Source organism: Otolemur garnettii, unplaced genomic scaffold, assembly GCF_000181295.1.
Source record: "Otolemur garnettii isolate 467f Iridium unplaced genomic scaffold, OtoGar3 scaffold00073, whole genome shotgun sequence".
NCBI classification, from domain to species: domain Eukaryota; kingdom Metazoa; phylum Chordata; class Mammalia; order Primates; family Galagidae; genus Otolemur; species Otolemur garnettii.
In genome coordinates, this window is record NW_003852468.1 from 318,296 (window position 1) to 334,640 (window position 16,345).

At 39.0% G+C, this 16,345-nt stretch overlaps 1 protein-coding gene across 1 annotated transcript in view; it reads left to right on the plus strand.

Annotated features, from left to right (window-relative positions):
• RNF115 (ring finger protein 115) overlaps window positions 1-14,832 on the plus strand; it is a 73,756-nt gene extending 58,924 nt beyond the window's left edge. The window contains exons 5-9 of the mRNA XM_012807652.2: window positions 8,505-8,576; window positions 9,738-9,810; window positions 10,746-10,839; window positions 13,784-13,899; window positions 14,558-14,832. Of these exons, the coding sequence (XP_012663106.1) occupies window positions 8,505-8,576; window positions 9,738-9,810; window positions 10,746-10,839; window positions 13,784-13,899; window positions 14,558-14,689 (487 nt within the window). The 3' untranslated portion in view covers window positions 14,690-14,832. The remainder of the gene's footprint in view (window positions 1-8,504; window positions 8,577-9,737; window positions 9,811-10,745; window positions 10,840-13,783; window positions 13,900-14,557) is intronic.
• Window positions 14,833-16,345: the final 1,513 nt, after the last annotated feature.

Below are 16,345 nucleotides of genomic sequence, written 5' to 3' on the forward strand. Positions count from 1 at the left end.
TTAATATGCTTTGCCCAGTTTTCCTATTATGCAGTTTTTAAAAATTGTTTAAGGGCTGTCTCTATGTGTAGTATGGATATTCACCTTTTATAGACATTGCAAATATAAATTTCTTTTCATTCTGTCTTTTATTCTTGGTACCTTTTATTGTATAAATGCTTTTAATTTTTAGGATATCAAATCTTTCAGTCTTTATTTATTTATTTATTTGCAGTTTTTGGCTGGGGCTGAGTTTGAACCCATCACCTCCAGCATATGGGGCTGGCGCCCTACTCCTTTGAGCCACTGGCGCCACCCAAATCTTTCAGTCTTTTACATCGTGGTATTAAAAGGTTTCCCTTATTCCAGATTTTAAAAATTTATTTTTATGTTTTTTTTGGGTATTTTTATCTGGTGCTTTTATGGTTATATTAGTCAAATTCTTTTTGGATACAAAGAATAGAAATCCAGTTTGATATAACTTAAACACATTGGAATTTATTTGTTCATATAACTGAAACAGTTGTTTCTTATATTAGACCTAACATCTCGCTATTTTATAACATCATGTGAGGCCTATTGCCTGATTTGAAATTCATTGATAATATAACCAACAAAACATAATTTAAAATATATGTGTGTGTATATATTATTCTCCAATTAATATAAAGGAGAAATAACAGTAATACATAAAAATTTTATGTGCATAAATATGTAAATGGTTAGCCATAGCTGTTTGGGAAGATGAATTGAAGATTTAGATGCTTGCTTCTGGGTATAGAATCATTAAGAATGTGATAGCTAGAAATCCAATGGTAGAAGAATATTGTATTTGCAATTCATCTACCACAAGCAGCATTCAAATGACAAGTTTATCTGGGTATAATCAGGTGCTAAAAGGACTAGCTTGTCTTATTTCACTTTAAAAGAATCTGACCTGTACCAGAATATCAATTTATTAATTTACAGCTGGGGATATTCTGTTCCATTGACTTAAAAACTTATTTCTCATTGTTTGCATAATTTCAACCTTTGATTTTCTCAAGATAGTAAAGAAATCAAAACCAATAAGATGGTAGTTTGGTGTATATAGAACCAGCAAAGGAAATTGCATGGTCTTTAGGATAAATTCCATTCAGATTGTGAGAAAGTCTAAGAATTATTCATATTTCTCCTCAAAGAATTATTTTTGTGATGGTAAAGTTGAGAGATAAAAGGTCAAAAATAAAAGATTATTCCGAAATGTGAATGAAAGGAAACAAAGTCCAGGTTCTCTGTGGACAGTGTTGGCCTTTATTTCCCTCTGGGTGTAGATGAGCTGAGTTGGAGATGGAAGTCAGCACATGGGTTAAGGTGGATGGGAATATAAAGGTTTGGAGGGGTAGGGATTGGCATGTTTACTCTTTCCTGTGTGGACATTCATGTACTCATTTCTTCCTGGGTGGGTCAGTTCTAATTTGACACTATCAAAAATGTTAACATTTGTTAGGGTTTTTTTCTTTCTCTGTGTTAGATCAGTACCAACACGATTTCCAGACAGGGAATAAGATTGGCACTCATTAGTTTGTACTTACTACATTAAAACCCTTCTTTATTTCAGTGTGCTATACTCTTTTGGTTTTTGTTACATTTTAGTCTGGTGTTTTAGCCTCTGTCTTGGCTATGCAAAGAAAGTTTCTTTGATTTTAGCAGTAAGTTTGTGAATCTCTTTGGAGGGTATTTCACTTCCAAGGTTTCCTACCTAGAGAATATGTTCTTCTAAGTTAACCCCAGATTCTGAGACCATACTTTTCTGACCGTTGATCTCAGCCCACATTTTGAGAATTGAATTGTTTTGGTTGTTGTTAGCTTTTTTAAATTTAAAAATGCTAGTTTCTTTATTTTTTTTTTAGTTAACTTTAATGTAGTAGAACTAACTGCAAGATAAAAATGGATTAAAAAGACATTACCCAGAGGGCAGTGCCTGTGGCTCAGTGGGTAGGGTGCTGGCCTCATATACTGAGGGTGGTGGGTTCAAGCCCGGCCCCAGCCAAACTGCAACAAAAAAACAGCTGGATGTTGTGGCAGGCGCCTGTAGTCCCAGCTACTTGGGAGGCTGAGGCAAGAGAATCAGCTAAGCCCAAGAGCTGGAGGTTGCTGTGAGCTATGATGCCATGACACTCTACTGAGGGCGATAAAGTGAGACTCTGTCTTTACAAAAAAATAAAAATAAAAGACATTACCCAGAAATAGCCACAGTTACACCTCATAGATCCTTTAAAATACTGTGAGTGTGTATAATGCATGTATATATATGTTATGTACATTATATAATTGAGATAGACTTGATCACACTATACATGTTTTATAATCTTTTTTATCTTTATAGATTGTTACAGTTTTTCAATGTACAGTTGATTGGGGCTCATCTATGGGTCTCTTAATTCATCCAGCAAGTAGTATATATTGCTCTGTGCCAGATGCTAGGTATTGGGCATACCATAGTGAGCAAATATGACTGCCCTTGTGTAGCTTACATACTAATGGGGAAAAATAGCAAGGAAAAAAAAAGAAAAAGAAACAAAATAGAATGTTTAGCGGTAGTAAGTGCTATGGGGGAAAAAAAGACAGGGAAGGGAGATAGAGAAATATGGGGGGAGGGCGAGTGAAGGATCAAAAAGAGCATAGTTGGCAGAAGTCACATTGAGAAAGCATTTGAACAGATAGAAAGGAGGTGAGAAATGAGCTAGGAACGTGCCAACAAAGAGAAATGTGGAGCAGAATGTGTGAGGGTAATAGTGAAATACAGGGTCACAGAGAAGCTGGTGGGAGTGGGAATGGGGAGGTATTCGATAGTACAGAGCCTGGTTGGTGATTATAAGGCCTTTTATTCCAGTGGAGAGTTTAGGTCTAATTTATGTCTTGAAATGATCACTAATTGCTGTGCTAAAAATACTGTTGAATGTAGTGCTGCAAGAGGTGGAGACAAGGGCACAAGCAGAGAAACCATACATGTGGAAGAGGCTGTTGTATTAACCTAAATAGTGCGTGTCATATTTTATCTGTAAAAAGTGAACCATTGAGTCCAGTGTGTATTCAAGGGGAAGGGAATTAAGCTGTACCTTTAAAGAATTAGTGAATATACTTACCCACCACAGTTGGTCCTGCCACAGATTATGCTTCTATGTGCAAAATATACTCACTTCATCCAAAAGTCTCCTTTTATAGCATCAGCTTGAAATTTAGGTAATTATTTTTTAATTTGGCCCAAGTATGGGTGTGGCTCCTTGGGTATAGTTCCTTAGGCACAATTTCTTTTGATGTGAAAATATGTGAACTAAAGAGACAAGTTATTTGCCCATCGTATATCCCACATACAGTGGACAGGCAGTGATTTTGAACAGGTATAGAAATTCGTGTTCAAAAAGGAAAATGGCTGGCTCGGTGCCCAGAGCACAGTGGTTAAGTGCCAGGGCGTGGTGGGTTTGAGCCCAGCCTGGGCCAGCTAAACAACAATGACAACTGCAACAAAAAAATGGCTGGGTGTTGTGGCGGGCGCCTGTAGTCCCACCTACTTGGGAGGCTGAGGCAAGAGAATTGCTTAAGCCCAAGAGTTTGAGGTGGTTGTGAGCTGTGATGCTACAACACTCTACTGAGGGCGACATAGTGAGACTCTGTCTTAAAAAAAAAAGAAAGAAAAATGGAAGGCACAATGAAAATGCTGGTTCGTAGCAGTTCTCCAGTTGTCTGGAGAGATGTTGGAAGTTCCTTGAGTAGAACTTCTTACTCCCACATAGGAGTGCTTCTTTATCGCTCTTATTTCCTCCTTCTAGGCCTTGAGTCCACACTGTTGAGTCATCTTTTCTTTTTTTGTGAAAAATAGTTCATATTTTCAGCTGCATAGTTTTCTTTGTTAGCTTCTTCACCAGTAGAAATTTAAGGGCACAAAGGCCTCTTCTCATTTTGTATTGTCTCTGTACCCCTCAGTTTACATGGTAGTGTTTCTTTTAAAAACTTTTGAGTGTTCTATGAATCTTATGAATCTTATGAATCTTATCTTGATTCATGCCATTAGACACAAGTTACACTTGCAAACCTTTTCTAGATAGTCTCTACCTTGAGCTTTTGCTGGGATTATTGAGGGACACCACCTATAGAGGATGGAATTGTATCTCCCCCCCCAGAAGGTATGTTCAAGTCTTAATTCCTAGTAAGGCCACTGTGAGTGTGACCTTATTTGTAAATAATGTCTTTACAGATATAATCAAGCCATAATAAGACCATACTGGATCAAGGAGGTCCACAATCCAATGGTTGGTGGTCTTACAAGAAAGCCATGTAGGCCTCCCAAGGTGGCTCACACCTGAAATCCTAACACTCTGGGAGGATGAGACAGGTGGATTGCTTGAGCTCAGGAGTTTGAGACCAGCCTGAGCAAGAGAGAGACCCTGTCTCTACTAAAAACAGAAAAGCTAGCCAGGTACAGTGTTGAGTGCCTGTAGTCCCAGATACACAGGAGGCTGAGGCAGAGGATGGATCACTTGGAAAGGAGTTTGAGGTTGCTATGATCTTGGCTGATGTGATGGCACTCCAGCCTAGGACAACAGAGTGAGACTCTGTCTAAAAAGAAAAGAAAAGAAAGCCATGTGAAGACAGAAGCAGAGATCGAGGTGATAGGTCTACAAACCAAGGAATGGCAAGAATTGCTGGCAACCAGAAAAACTAGGAGAGAGTCTTGGAACCCTAAGAAGCCTCCAGAAGGAACTGAGCCTACCAATACCTTCCAAAACAGTGGGAGAGGGTGGCGCCTGTGGCTCAGTGAGTAGGGCACCAGCCCCATATACCAAGGGTGGCAGGTTCAAACCTGGCCATAGCCAAACTGCAACAAAAAATAGCAGGGCATTGTAGTGGATGCCTGTAGTCCTAGTGACTCAAGAGGCTGAGGCAAGAGAATCACCTAAGCCCAAGAGTGGAGGTTGCTGTGAGCTGTTATGCTACAGCACTCTACCAAGGACAACAAAGTGAGACTCTGTCTCTAAAAATAAAATTAAAAAAAAAAAAAAAAAAGAAAATCCAAAACAATGGGAGAATAAATTTCTGTTACTTAAAGCTACCCGGTTTGTGATAAATTTTACAGCAGCCCTGGGAAACTAATACAATACCCTTAAGCTTCCTACGCCAATTGTTGAACTTAATCATTCTCTGGCACCAGATTAGATCAGAGGTCTTAACAAAGAATCTCTTTCTCTCTCTCTCTTTTTTTTTTTTTTTTTTTTTTTAAGTGATGGGGTCTCACTATGTTACCCAGGCTAGTCTTGAACTCTTGGGCTCAATTGACCCTCTTGAGTAGCTGGGACTACAGCTCTTAACAGAGAATTTGTACGGCCTTACCCTTGGCTTCATCTCAAACCAATTTTTTGGCAGTGCTCTAGGTTGGATATTTGCTTGAAATCCATTTCTTAATTTTAATATTATTTACTATCTGGAGATGCAAGGAATTCTCAGAATTATACAATCCTAATTCCTTTTTTGCGTAAATATCTTTCCTATAATTTATTCTTCTGCATTTTAAAATAAGTAGCAAGAAGCAGCCAAGCACGACCTTCAAGACTAGACATCTCTTTGGATTATCAACTAGTTCATGAGCTACACACCTTCTACTTTCCATTTTTATGGCAGGCAACAACTTTTGCCAGTACATACATAACAAAATCCCTTTGCCTACAGTTTCCAATTCGATTTTTTTCAACGTGTCCTTACACTCTCACCCAGAGCTAAGGGCCACGGTGCTTCTGCTGTTTCCTCAAGACTTCGAACTTTCACTGATGCTCTCCTCAAAGTCCTTCTGCTAATGGTTTCTGTCCACTGCTAGTTCCAGAGATTCACCCATATTTTAGGTTTTTATTATGGCAGCAGCCACTTCCAGTTACCCAAATTTGAATTAGTTATCTATTGCTGTATAACAAATTATTGCAGAGTTTAGTGGCTTAAAACAAGTATTTATCATCTTAGAGGTTCAGTGGGTCAGGAACGGGTTTTTTCAGGAATAGCTTAGCTGAGTGGCTGTGGCCCAGGGTCACATAAGCTAAGGTGTTAGTCATTTACAGGATTGATTTGGGCTTACACATATTCTGGCAAGTTTGTTCTGGCTATTGGGGAAGGACTCAATTACTCATCATATGGATCTTTCTATAGGACTGCTGTGGCACTCTCTGAAGCAGAGCCAGGAGAGGTGCAAGGAGAAAGTGCTTTTTTTGCCTTTTTTGACTTTATCTCAGAAGTCACAGATTATCACTTCTGCCACACTCTGTTGTTAAGGAGTCACTAAATTAAAACCACACTCAGGGGAGGATATCAAGTAATTTTTGAATGTTTTAAAATGAAAATGAGGGATTCTAAAAAAGATGAACACATACAAACAGAGCAGAGGGTAGAATGGAGATTGCATGTCAAAGGACACAAAATTTCAGTTAGGCAGGAGGAATAAGTCCAAGATATTGGTTGTACAACATGATGACTATAGTTAACAACAGTGTATTGTATACTTGAAAATTGCTGAAAGAATAGACTTTAAGTGTTTTCACTACAAATAAATATGTGAGGTTTATGTGTATATTGATCAGCTTGATACATACTTTAAAACATCATGTTGTGTACCATAAATATTTTGCCATTTAAAAAAATAAACACAAGAACAAGCAAAGAAATGGATAATACATGTGGTATAGTTACCTATTTTTTAAAAGCTCAGATTAATATGGGCGTACATACTACTGGGTTACATAGTTTGCTTTTGTAAGATTAAAGTCCATGTTAGCGTTGTGTCCTTCACCTAGGAAGGAGTGACACCCTTGCAGTGTACCTGTAGGGTGGGAATTTACCCAATTCTTCCCCCCCCCCACTTGAATTTAATTGAATTTTTCTCTTTTGAGAACATGTAGTTGTTAGTTTACTGGTTCTAATTTAGTACTGAGTACATGTGATGCTTTTTTTTTTTCATTCTTGTGATACTTTGCTTAGGAAATGTTTCCAAGTCCATCTAGGTCAGCAGTTCTTAACCTGTGGGTCATGACCCCTTTGGACTGTATTAAAGGTTTGGGGCATTAGGAACGCTGAGAACCACTGATCTAGGTTGTTACAAATGATAGGCAGTCTCCATCTTTTTATGGCTGAATAGTATTCCATGGTATACATAATTCATATGTTGAAGGGCGCCTGGGTTGTTTCTGTATCTTTTCAGCTGTGAATTGAGCTGCTGTAAACATTTGAGTGAAAAGTATCCTTGTGGTAAAATGTCTTTTTTTCTTTTGGGTAGATACCTAGTAATGGGATTGCAGTATCCAATGGTAGGTCTATTTTTAGTTATTTCAGGAATCTCCATACTTCTTTCTACAGAAGCTGCACTAGTTTCCAGTCCCACTAACAGGGTATGAGTGTTCCCTTCTCTACACACCCACATCAGCATTTGTTCCTTTGGGGCCTTGTGGTACAAGCTGTTTTCATGGGAGTTAGGTGGTATCTCAGAGTGGTTTTGATATACATTTCTCTGATGGTTAGGGACAAAGAGCATTTTCTCATGTGTTTGTTGGCTATTAGTTTCTACTCATAAACAAAGTTTCTGTTTATGTCTCTTGCCCAGTTTTTTTTTTTTTTTTTTTACCTTTTTTGTTGATTTGCTTTAGTACTTTGTAGATTCTGTTAGTCCTTTGTTGGATTTGTAGCACACAAATATCTTCTCACATTCTGTAGGTTGTCTCTTTACTTTCTTGATTGTGTCTTTAGCTGTGCAGAAGCTTTTAAACTTGATTGGTCCCATTTATTTATTTTCATTGTTATGATTTTTTTTCTATTATTAGCTACTACCATTGTTATATTGATTGACCTAATAAGTAAGGTGGGACCCAGGGGGTTAAAAGTGCATATCATTTATAACACAGGATATCTAAAGGAATGATTTCTTCAAGTCTTTTGCTGAGACATTACCCCATTATCTCTTCATCATGATGAGTTGGTCTTTGCTAACCGAAGAGATAATGGGGTATTCAGATTGACAGGTGCCAGGCACATGTGTGGGGTTGTGTTTTTGTTATAATTGTCTGAAATACCCTTAAAATAGGATTATTCTTAAACTTAAAATAAGGGAACCCTTTAATGATGCCTTATACAAAAACTCAATGTATAAAACACATAAAAATAGAATTACCCTTGTTAAAGGGAGGAGGGCCCCAAATCCCACTGGATCAGCATCTCTTTCAACCCTTCCTCATGTTGGTGCCAGATATCCAAGTCTCTTTTCAGCCTAATTTATAATTCTATATTAACCTATGAGATAAGCGGAGCTCAGGAAGGTAGCCATAACATTAAAAGTATGCTAACATACCACCAGGTGGCAGGCTGATTTCTAGTGCTTTCTCTCATGTAATAGAGATGGCTTTTGTGGAAAGACATTTTGGTTTGGGGAAGTAGATGGTACTTAGTCAACCACGAATATATGTAGAGTACTGTCATTCATCTATTGTCTTATCTAATTTTCTCTCTTCTAACAGAATAATCCAACAGATCTTTGCGGGATTCTTTGCAAATTCTGCGATTCCTGGATCCCCACACCCCTTTTCCTGGTTAGTAACTAATTGCTTTTTTGCTTACTGTGTTGGAGTGGCATCATTTTATGTGCTATAGTTTCTGTACTATAGAGAGAAAGAAAAAGAGCTGCATGGGTGAGTATGTAAATGTGCCTGGATGGCTGTTAGACTGCTTTTATCTGCTGAACCCCAAATTAATCAGAACTTACTTTTTATTGTTCAGACTCAAGAGGGCCATCCCCATCCCCCCGAGTGTTTGGGTGCTGGTAATGTCTGATTCTGTTAATATCCAGTCCTGAGAGTGGTGTTGAGGTGGGGAATGAGATGGTGCCTGCCAGGATCGGGATCCGATTTATGAATTTCCCCTCTAGACAGTACAGGAATATTTTATTCCTTAAGAATTTCTGAAAAAATAACACTTAACTTTCTTTTTCCAAAGTAAGGTTTGTCAGAAAAAAATGAAAGACTATCATTTAGTATTAGAATGACACTTATGTCTGGTAGGGGTAAAAGATAGAATTTCTTCTTCTCTGGATAATTATTTGCCATTTCTAACTCTGCCCCAGAAGGCTTCTTTGCTCAGAGGTATCATAGTCGTTCCATATAATTACACTATTTTCTAGCCCTTGGTTCCTTCAGTCATGTTTCAGCCAAAGGCTGGACCTCTGTCATCCAGGGTAGTACACTAGCAGCTCAAAAAAAAAAAAAAAAAAAGAGGTGCTGTAAGTCCCTTTTGTAATTGCTTTACTTTAGATGCAGAGACTGCTATGGCTGCTTCTCTGTTTCAAGGCTCCTCGTTGTCCAGATGGCTCCTTAGAATGGGGCAAGATTTTTGACCAGTCATGAAGGGAAATCTTAAAAAACAGCTCCATCTATGTTTAAGTGGGTACAGAAAAAACAAACTTTTTTTAACCAACAGGCAGTGAGTCACTTTTTTTGCTCTGGTGTGTCATGTGGTATTTCAAGTAGCTTCACATTTTATATTCCAGCTAAATAAAATTCCTAGAGAATGAGAGATTATCTCTGGGTAATCTATTTGATCTTGAAAATAAAGAGAATTTTCTTGTCTCTTCATTGTATAGGACTACTAACGTTTTAGCTGTGAGAGAGAACAGGATCCTTCTGCCAATTTTTTTCTGTAGTATAAGGCAGAGCCTGGTCACTCCATCTAATGCTTCTGTCTCATCTCATGTATAGGAGCGGAATGCTGCACTCCAACCCTGGGGACTATGCCTGGGGTCAGACAGGGCTTGATGCCATTGTAACCCAGGTGAGGAGCTACCTTCTGAGTGTGTCTGTTCAGTGTGTTCTGTGGTTCCACAGGCTTCCTGCTTTCCTTCTGCTACTTTCTGAAGTGGGGGTCACTTTATTTTCTCTAGTATTTTAAACTTTGGGTTTCCAATTTACTAAGGGGGTAAATGGTTTATGGGTTTAGCTTAGCATTCATGTACCTCCTAGGTCCAAGGGGATTTTTAGAAGATAGTTTCATCTCCATAGGAAGAAAAGGCTTCTTCTGTAACAAACAGTATATTGGCCTCTCCTGTTCTGTCCTATGAGGATACTGTTCATAAGTACTAAACAAAAAAAAAAAAAGGAGGGTCTCCTCATATGATGAAGCAGGGATTTCTGCTAGATGGAACTAAGTAGGGGAAGGAAGCAGAGAAAAAGATACTCCTATGCCCTCTATCATTGTTCCTACTTGTTTATGTTCATTTTAATTTGATTGGTTTTTCATTTCCCTTGTGGATTACTGAGACTAGACAGCATGCCCTTTATATCCACATCTTATAGGCAGTAATATACCTATTTCTTAACTTACTTTATGCTACTTTCATACTCTCACCCTTTTCTTCCTTCTAGTAGAATGAAGTTTTTAGGCTGGCTGTATTACTTTTTATTAAGCTGTAGTTTTATTTGGACATCACAACACCATTGCTGCCCCTGAAATTAATTATGACCAAGAGTGGGCCTTTCAGTCTTGTGTCTATCTATAGGCTTATACTTATGTTACTCTGAAATTGTGTAGCAATGATTAGTGTTCTGGCAGCAGGGAAGGGGAAATCCAAGAAGCCTCTGGGCCTTACAGAAATAATGGGAACTAACATTTCTAATATCTGCTCTGTTTGTTCTCAGCTGGACCAGCTCCCTCTCCAGGGAGATTGAGATGTCTGCCACTTCTTCTTTTCTTTTTTCTTTTTTTGGTAGCTTTTAGGACAACTGGAAAACACAGGGCCTCCTCCAGCTGACAAGGAAAAGATCACATCTCTTCCAACAGTGACAGTAACTCAGGAACAAGTCGGTAAGTTCATTTTTTTTCTTATTCTGTCATTTTCTAATCTATGTTAAAAATCCCAGTACCTTCCTACATTAAGGATCTATAGGTGAAGCTATAGCTCCCTGAGATGCCTACCCGGGTGCCAGATCTAGAAGTTACCATTTATTAGGTTACTCTTTTACTACGTTAGTCAACAGGTATTTCCCAAGCAATTACTATGTTCCATTGGAAATAGAGTGGTACAAAGTATATATGATTTGATTGTAGTAAGTTGGAGAACTTGCTAGTGGTAGCAAAACTTATCAACTGTTTAAAAAAGTGTTAAAATAGTTTTAGACAGATGATATTGACTTTCGGGAAGGGGAAGAGAAAAAATGAGGGACTAGGAATTTGTTTTATATTTACTTTGTCTCAACTACAGTTAGATGCATTAGATAAATATTATTTTATTTATAGGCACTGAAGGAATTTATTTTGGACTGGAAGTTTCTTTCCCCATAAATTCAGGTTTAGAGTCAGAGGTGATTTTGAAGACAAGATGGACCATCTTAGGTCATTCTATTTAAGGAAAAGTGTGTGTCGATATAAGAATGTTAAGATGGACACAGTGTCTGAGTCAGGTGTTGTAAGGACAGTAACCTTAGTAAACTTGAAGTAGAATGTACTGTGGTGAGTAGTGGGATTCATGACTAGATAGGAAGGGTGAGGCCTTGTTACAGAGGACCTTGAAACTGCAAGAGAGTTAGGGTTAGATATTTTAGGTAATAGGTAAGTTTTCTATGTCCTCAAATAGAGGAATGAAGGAACTTAAGTGGTCTTTAGAAGATTCGTCTGGAGATAGTATGTAAAATAGTTTGGAGGGAGGGGAGAGCAGAAAAGGATTTAAGAGGCTATTGCAGTAGTCCAGGTAGGTTCAGATGATGGTAACAATCCTAATGGAAAGAAAAAGGTAGATAGAAGATCATTTTGAAGAAAGACTTTCATCACAGATTGTACAATAAGATGAAGGGGAGAGGAAAGGGTCAAAGATGATTCTAAGATTTTTCAGTTTTGTAATATGCAGGTAGTGCTGCTATCTTCAGGGATGAGGGAATAGTGCATGGGCCCTGGTTTGAGTAAAGAGATGATGTGATATTTTTAATTTGTTGATTTTGAGGCATTCAGCTGAGACTCTAAGTGAAAAGGAAATGGGGATTGCTATGAAGCTGGCTTTAGGGAAAATTAGCTGTTAGCAAAGTGTAGGATATATTTAGAGGGTTAAAGGCCTGGAATTAGGGAGACTTACCTGGGAGGCTGTTGCAGTAGACTAGGAATGAGAAGTAAAAGTTAGAATTTGTGCAAAGGTGGTATGAATGGAGAGGAAGGAGCGAATCTATTAAGTGGTGGTGCTTTTCCAAATACCTTGACTGCTGTTGGGGCCTGGAGCATACGCCAGCCATTAGGGACTAGGTGGTATTATTAACCAAACTTGGGAAACTCACAACTTGCTGGTTGGAATTCCCAGTGTGGTTTTTAATTATTTTTTCTTAGAGAAGAGGGCTTTCCTATCTTTTGAGTTAGTATGGCTTTTTTTTTTTTTCTTTCCAGACGGAGTCTCACTCCAATTGCTCAGGCTAGAGTGCCATGGCATCAGCCTGGCATCAGCCTAGCTCATAGCAACCTCAAACTCCTGGGTTCAGGTGATGCTCCTGCCTCAGCCTCCTGAGTAGCTGGGACTATAGGCACCCACCACAACATCCAGCTACTTTTTCTATTTTTAATAGAGACAGGGGTCTCACTTTGCTTAGGCTGGTCTTCAACTCTTAAGCTCAGGTGATCCTTCCACCTTGGCCTCCCAGAGTGCTAGGATTACAGGTGAGAGCCATTGTGCCTGGCCTCTGGTACAGCTTTTAATTAATAACTTGTATAGAGGACTTTGGGGCAGCTATGCTGAAAGAGGATGCATAATATGGAAAAGAGCAGGGTAAACATGGCTTGAAACACAGAATGGGAACTGCTGAGATGAGTCTCTTGATTGTGGTGGACAGGTTACATTGTTTCCTAAGTGGAAGCTGACGACCAGAAGGCTGTCACACATTTGGGAAGTTGTTTTTCTTATTTTACTAACAGATAATCTAAGCCCCAGTTTATTTCTTCCAGCTCTTTACATTGAAAAGTAGGGCTTAGGCTCGGCGCCTATAGCTCAACTGGCTAAGGCACCAGCCATGTACACCTAAGGTGGCGGGTTCAAATCCCCAGCCCGGGCCCGCCAAACAACAATGATGGCTGCAATCAAAAAATGGCCGGGCGTTGTGGTGGGCGCCTGTGGTCCCAGCTACTTGGGAGGTGGAGGCAGGAGACTCACTTGAGCCCAGGAGTTGGAGGTTGCTGTGAGCTGTAATGCCACGGCACTCTACCCAGGGGGACAGCTTGAGGCTCTGTCTCAAAAAAAAAAAAAAAAAGAAAAGTAGGGCTTATAGTTCCTATCTAGGCCTCATTGGAATAGGCCCCATTCATCATTCCTCCTTTTCACATTCCTGTCTACTACCACTTTTACCCCCATTCCGAAATGTAACTCCTGCTTCTTAACCTGCTTCCCACTTGAATGCATCTTTTCTTTGTCTGTGTCTTTTTTTTTTTTTTTTTTGAGAGAGCGTTTCAAGCTGTTGCCCTGGGTAGAGTGCCATGGCATCACAGCAACCTCAAACTCTTAGGCTTAAGTGATTCTCTTGCCTCAACCTCCCAAGTAGCTGGGACTACAGGTGCCCACCACAACACCTGGCTAATTTTTGGTTGCAGTTGTCATTGTTGGTTTTGGTGGGTTCGAACCCACCAGCCCCAGTGTCTGTGACCAGCGCCCTACCAACTGAGTTACGAGTGCCACCTCTGTGTCTGTTCTTTATACATTCTTTTGGTACTTAGAAATACTGGGTTGGTTTTTTATTCCTTCTTTTTGCTTGCTTACTTTAAAAGGCATTTCCTCCAACAGATATGGGTTTAGAGTGTCCAGTATGCAAAGAAGATTATACAGTTGAAGAAGAAGTCCGGCAGTTACCCTGCAATCACTTCTTTCACAGCAGTTGTATTGTACCATGGTTAGAACTGGTAAGTATAGCAAGTCACATCATTTCTGGGGGATGAGTCAGAGTAAAGGTATAGTTAATGGTTCATGAAGAGTTACATAGATCAGATTTTAATCCCATAAATCCCTGGCTGACCCTTGGTACCACCATTACTGTTTCATTGAAAAACCTTTTAGAACTTTTCTAACCATACATTAGCAAAATAATACCCGACAGGCCACCGTGGGCTGCCACCTGTTTTTGTAAATAAAGTTTTATTAGAACATAGCTATGTTCATTTGTTTACATTTTGTCTTTGGCTACTTTTGTGCTACATTGGCAGAGATGGTGTGGCCTGCAAAGCCTATCCCTTTAAATAAAATTTTACCCTATCCCTTTAAATAAAAAGTGTGCTAATCCCTGCTCTGTACCATATGGAAAGTGGTAGCCACTTACCCTCCTGTTCTGTTTAGTTCTGTTTTATGGTATCTGTTAGCTATTAAGTTGTTGGCCTAAAATTCGGTCAGTTTTGCTTTAAGTTCTGTTTGGGAGATACACTGGCATTATATCTTAGAGCCCTTTTGTTTTTCTATTAATAGTTGCTAAGTCATAATTTTTGATGTGCCAACTAACGGGGTTCTTTAATACTCTCAGCTTCTCAGGTCAGGCTGTTCATATGAACTGATATTTTTCTGTTCCAGCATGACACATGTCCTGTATGTAGGAAGAGCTTAAATGGTGAGGACTCTACTCGGCAAACCCAGAGCTCTGAAGCCTCTTCAAGCAACAGATTTAGCAATGATAGCCAGCTACATGACCCATGGACTTTCTGAAGCTAAAGATACCTGAACCAGGGCTGTGGTAGTCTTCTTACCATAGCTGTAGATTGTATCAAAACAAAAACAGAGTAGATTGATTTAGTAATCACATAAGAAACCCCAACCCATGATATTAATGCAATGAGTGTTTTTCTTCTCTAAATTTCAAGTTAACATTTACAGATGGAATTGTATCTACAATGAAATGCCTCTTATTCCTGAATTTGGAGTGATAATTTTATAAGTGAAACTTAATTATGTGAGCTTCCTCCTACTTGAATAGAATCAGTTCTTTAAAGTCTAACTAGGGGGTGGCGCCTGTGGCTCAGTGAGTAGGGTGCCAGCCCTATATACCAAGGGTGGAGGGTTCGAACCCGGCCCCGGCCAAACTGCAACAACAACAAAAAAAGCTGGGTGTTGTGGTGGGCACCTGTAGTCCCAGCTACTTGGGAGGCTGAGGCAAGAGAATCTCCTAAGCCCAAGAGCTGGAGGTTGCTGTGAGCTGTGATGCCACGGCACTCTACTGAGGGTGACAGTGAAACTCTGTCTCTAAAAAAATAAATAAATAAATAAAGTCTAACTAGGGCCCTGCTATCTGTCATGTTGCCTTGTAATGAATGTTTCCACCTCTTCTCCAATCTTTACCCTGCCATTAGTGTATTTAACAGTAAATACAGTGGATCCACAGCCCTAAAGTCCTGCTGATATAAAGTCCTTTTGTCTTAATTGTACAAAAACATCTACTCTTGACCACATTAGCCATGAGGTGAAGTCAAATTAATTCAGGAATCCAAGACTAATAATTTTTGTTTTGTCTTGCTCCCCAAAGAGGAAATCAAAGAAAAATTACAGTGGAAAGAGAGAAGTGGCCTGCCATCATATGCTTTCGTTTATCCTGTTTTAATTATTAAGGACTACTTCAAGAGATGCAATTTTCCCCAAAACCAGTGTAACATGTCTTAGGAGTCTTGGGTTGGTAGGGATCTAATTCTGGTTCCTTTTTGGGAATGATATGGATACCATACAGGCCCAGAAAAAAAGATGTTTAAAATCTTTGCTTCTGAGATTTTTTTTTTTTTAATGATTCCCAACTTATTGTTTACTGTCTTTTGCTAGGAATCCTAAAATATTTTTCTGCACAGAAATAAGATTACTTCATTGCTGCTTCTATAGCCAATTCACAGTTTTTGGTAATTCATTGATCTTTAGGAATTAAGACTTTACATTGTCTCATTTTAGTTTTTAAGCCTATTTTTCATCTCTGAAACTTTCCTGTTCTACTTGTCTATATTTGGAGTCAAACTGATTGCTGTGATCATGCCCAAAACAACTTGGCCTGAGAGAGGTAGGCCTTATTTTTGTCAGCCTAACAGTGTATCATGTATGTGCTCTTTGTAGCATTTAAGTTTTTAAAGTTGAATAAATGGAGGTCAAGAATATTGTTGGAACTTCAGAGTCTCAAAAGGAAATGATTTGGGTATATAACAGTTGTTGGTGTACTAAGAAATACATTAATGGGGCACAGAGGGTCAGGTCACTATTTGTATGGTTAAATCAATCCCTTATAGTTTGGCCTGATCAGAACAAGAATGACACTTTTTGGTGAGTCTCTTTTTTGGCTAAGAGTATTTCTTCAGTTTTTGTTTATGTCATACAGTGATGGGGGGGGGG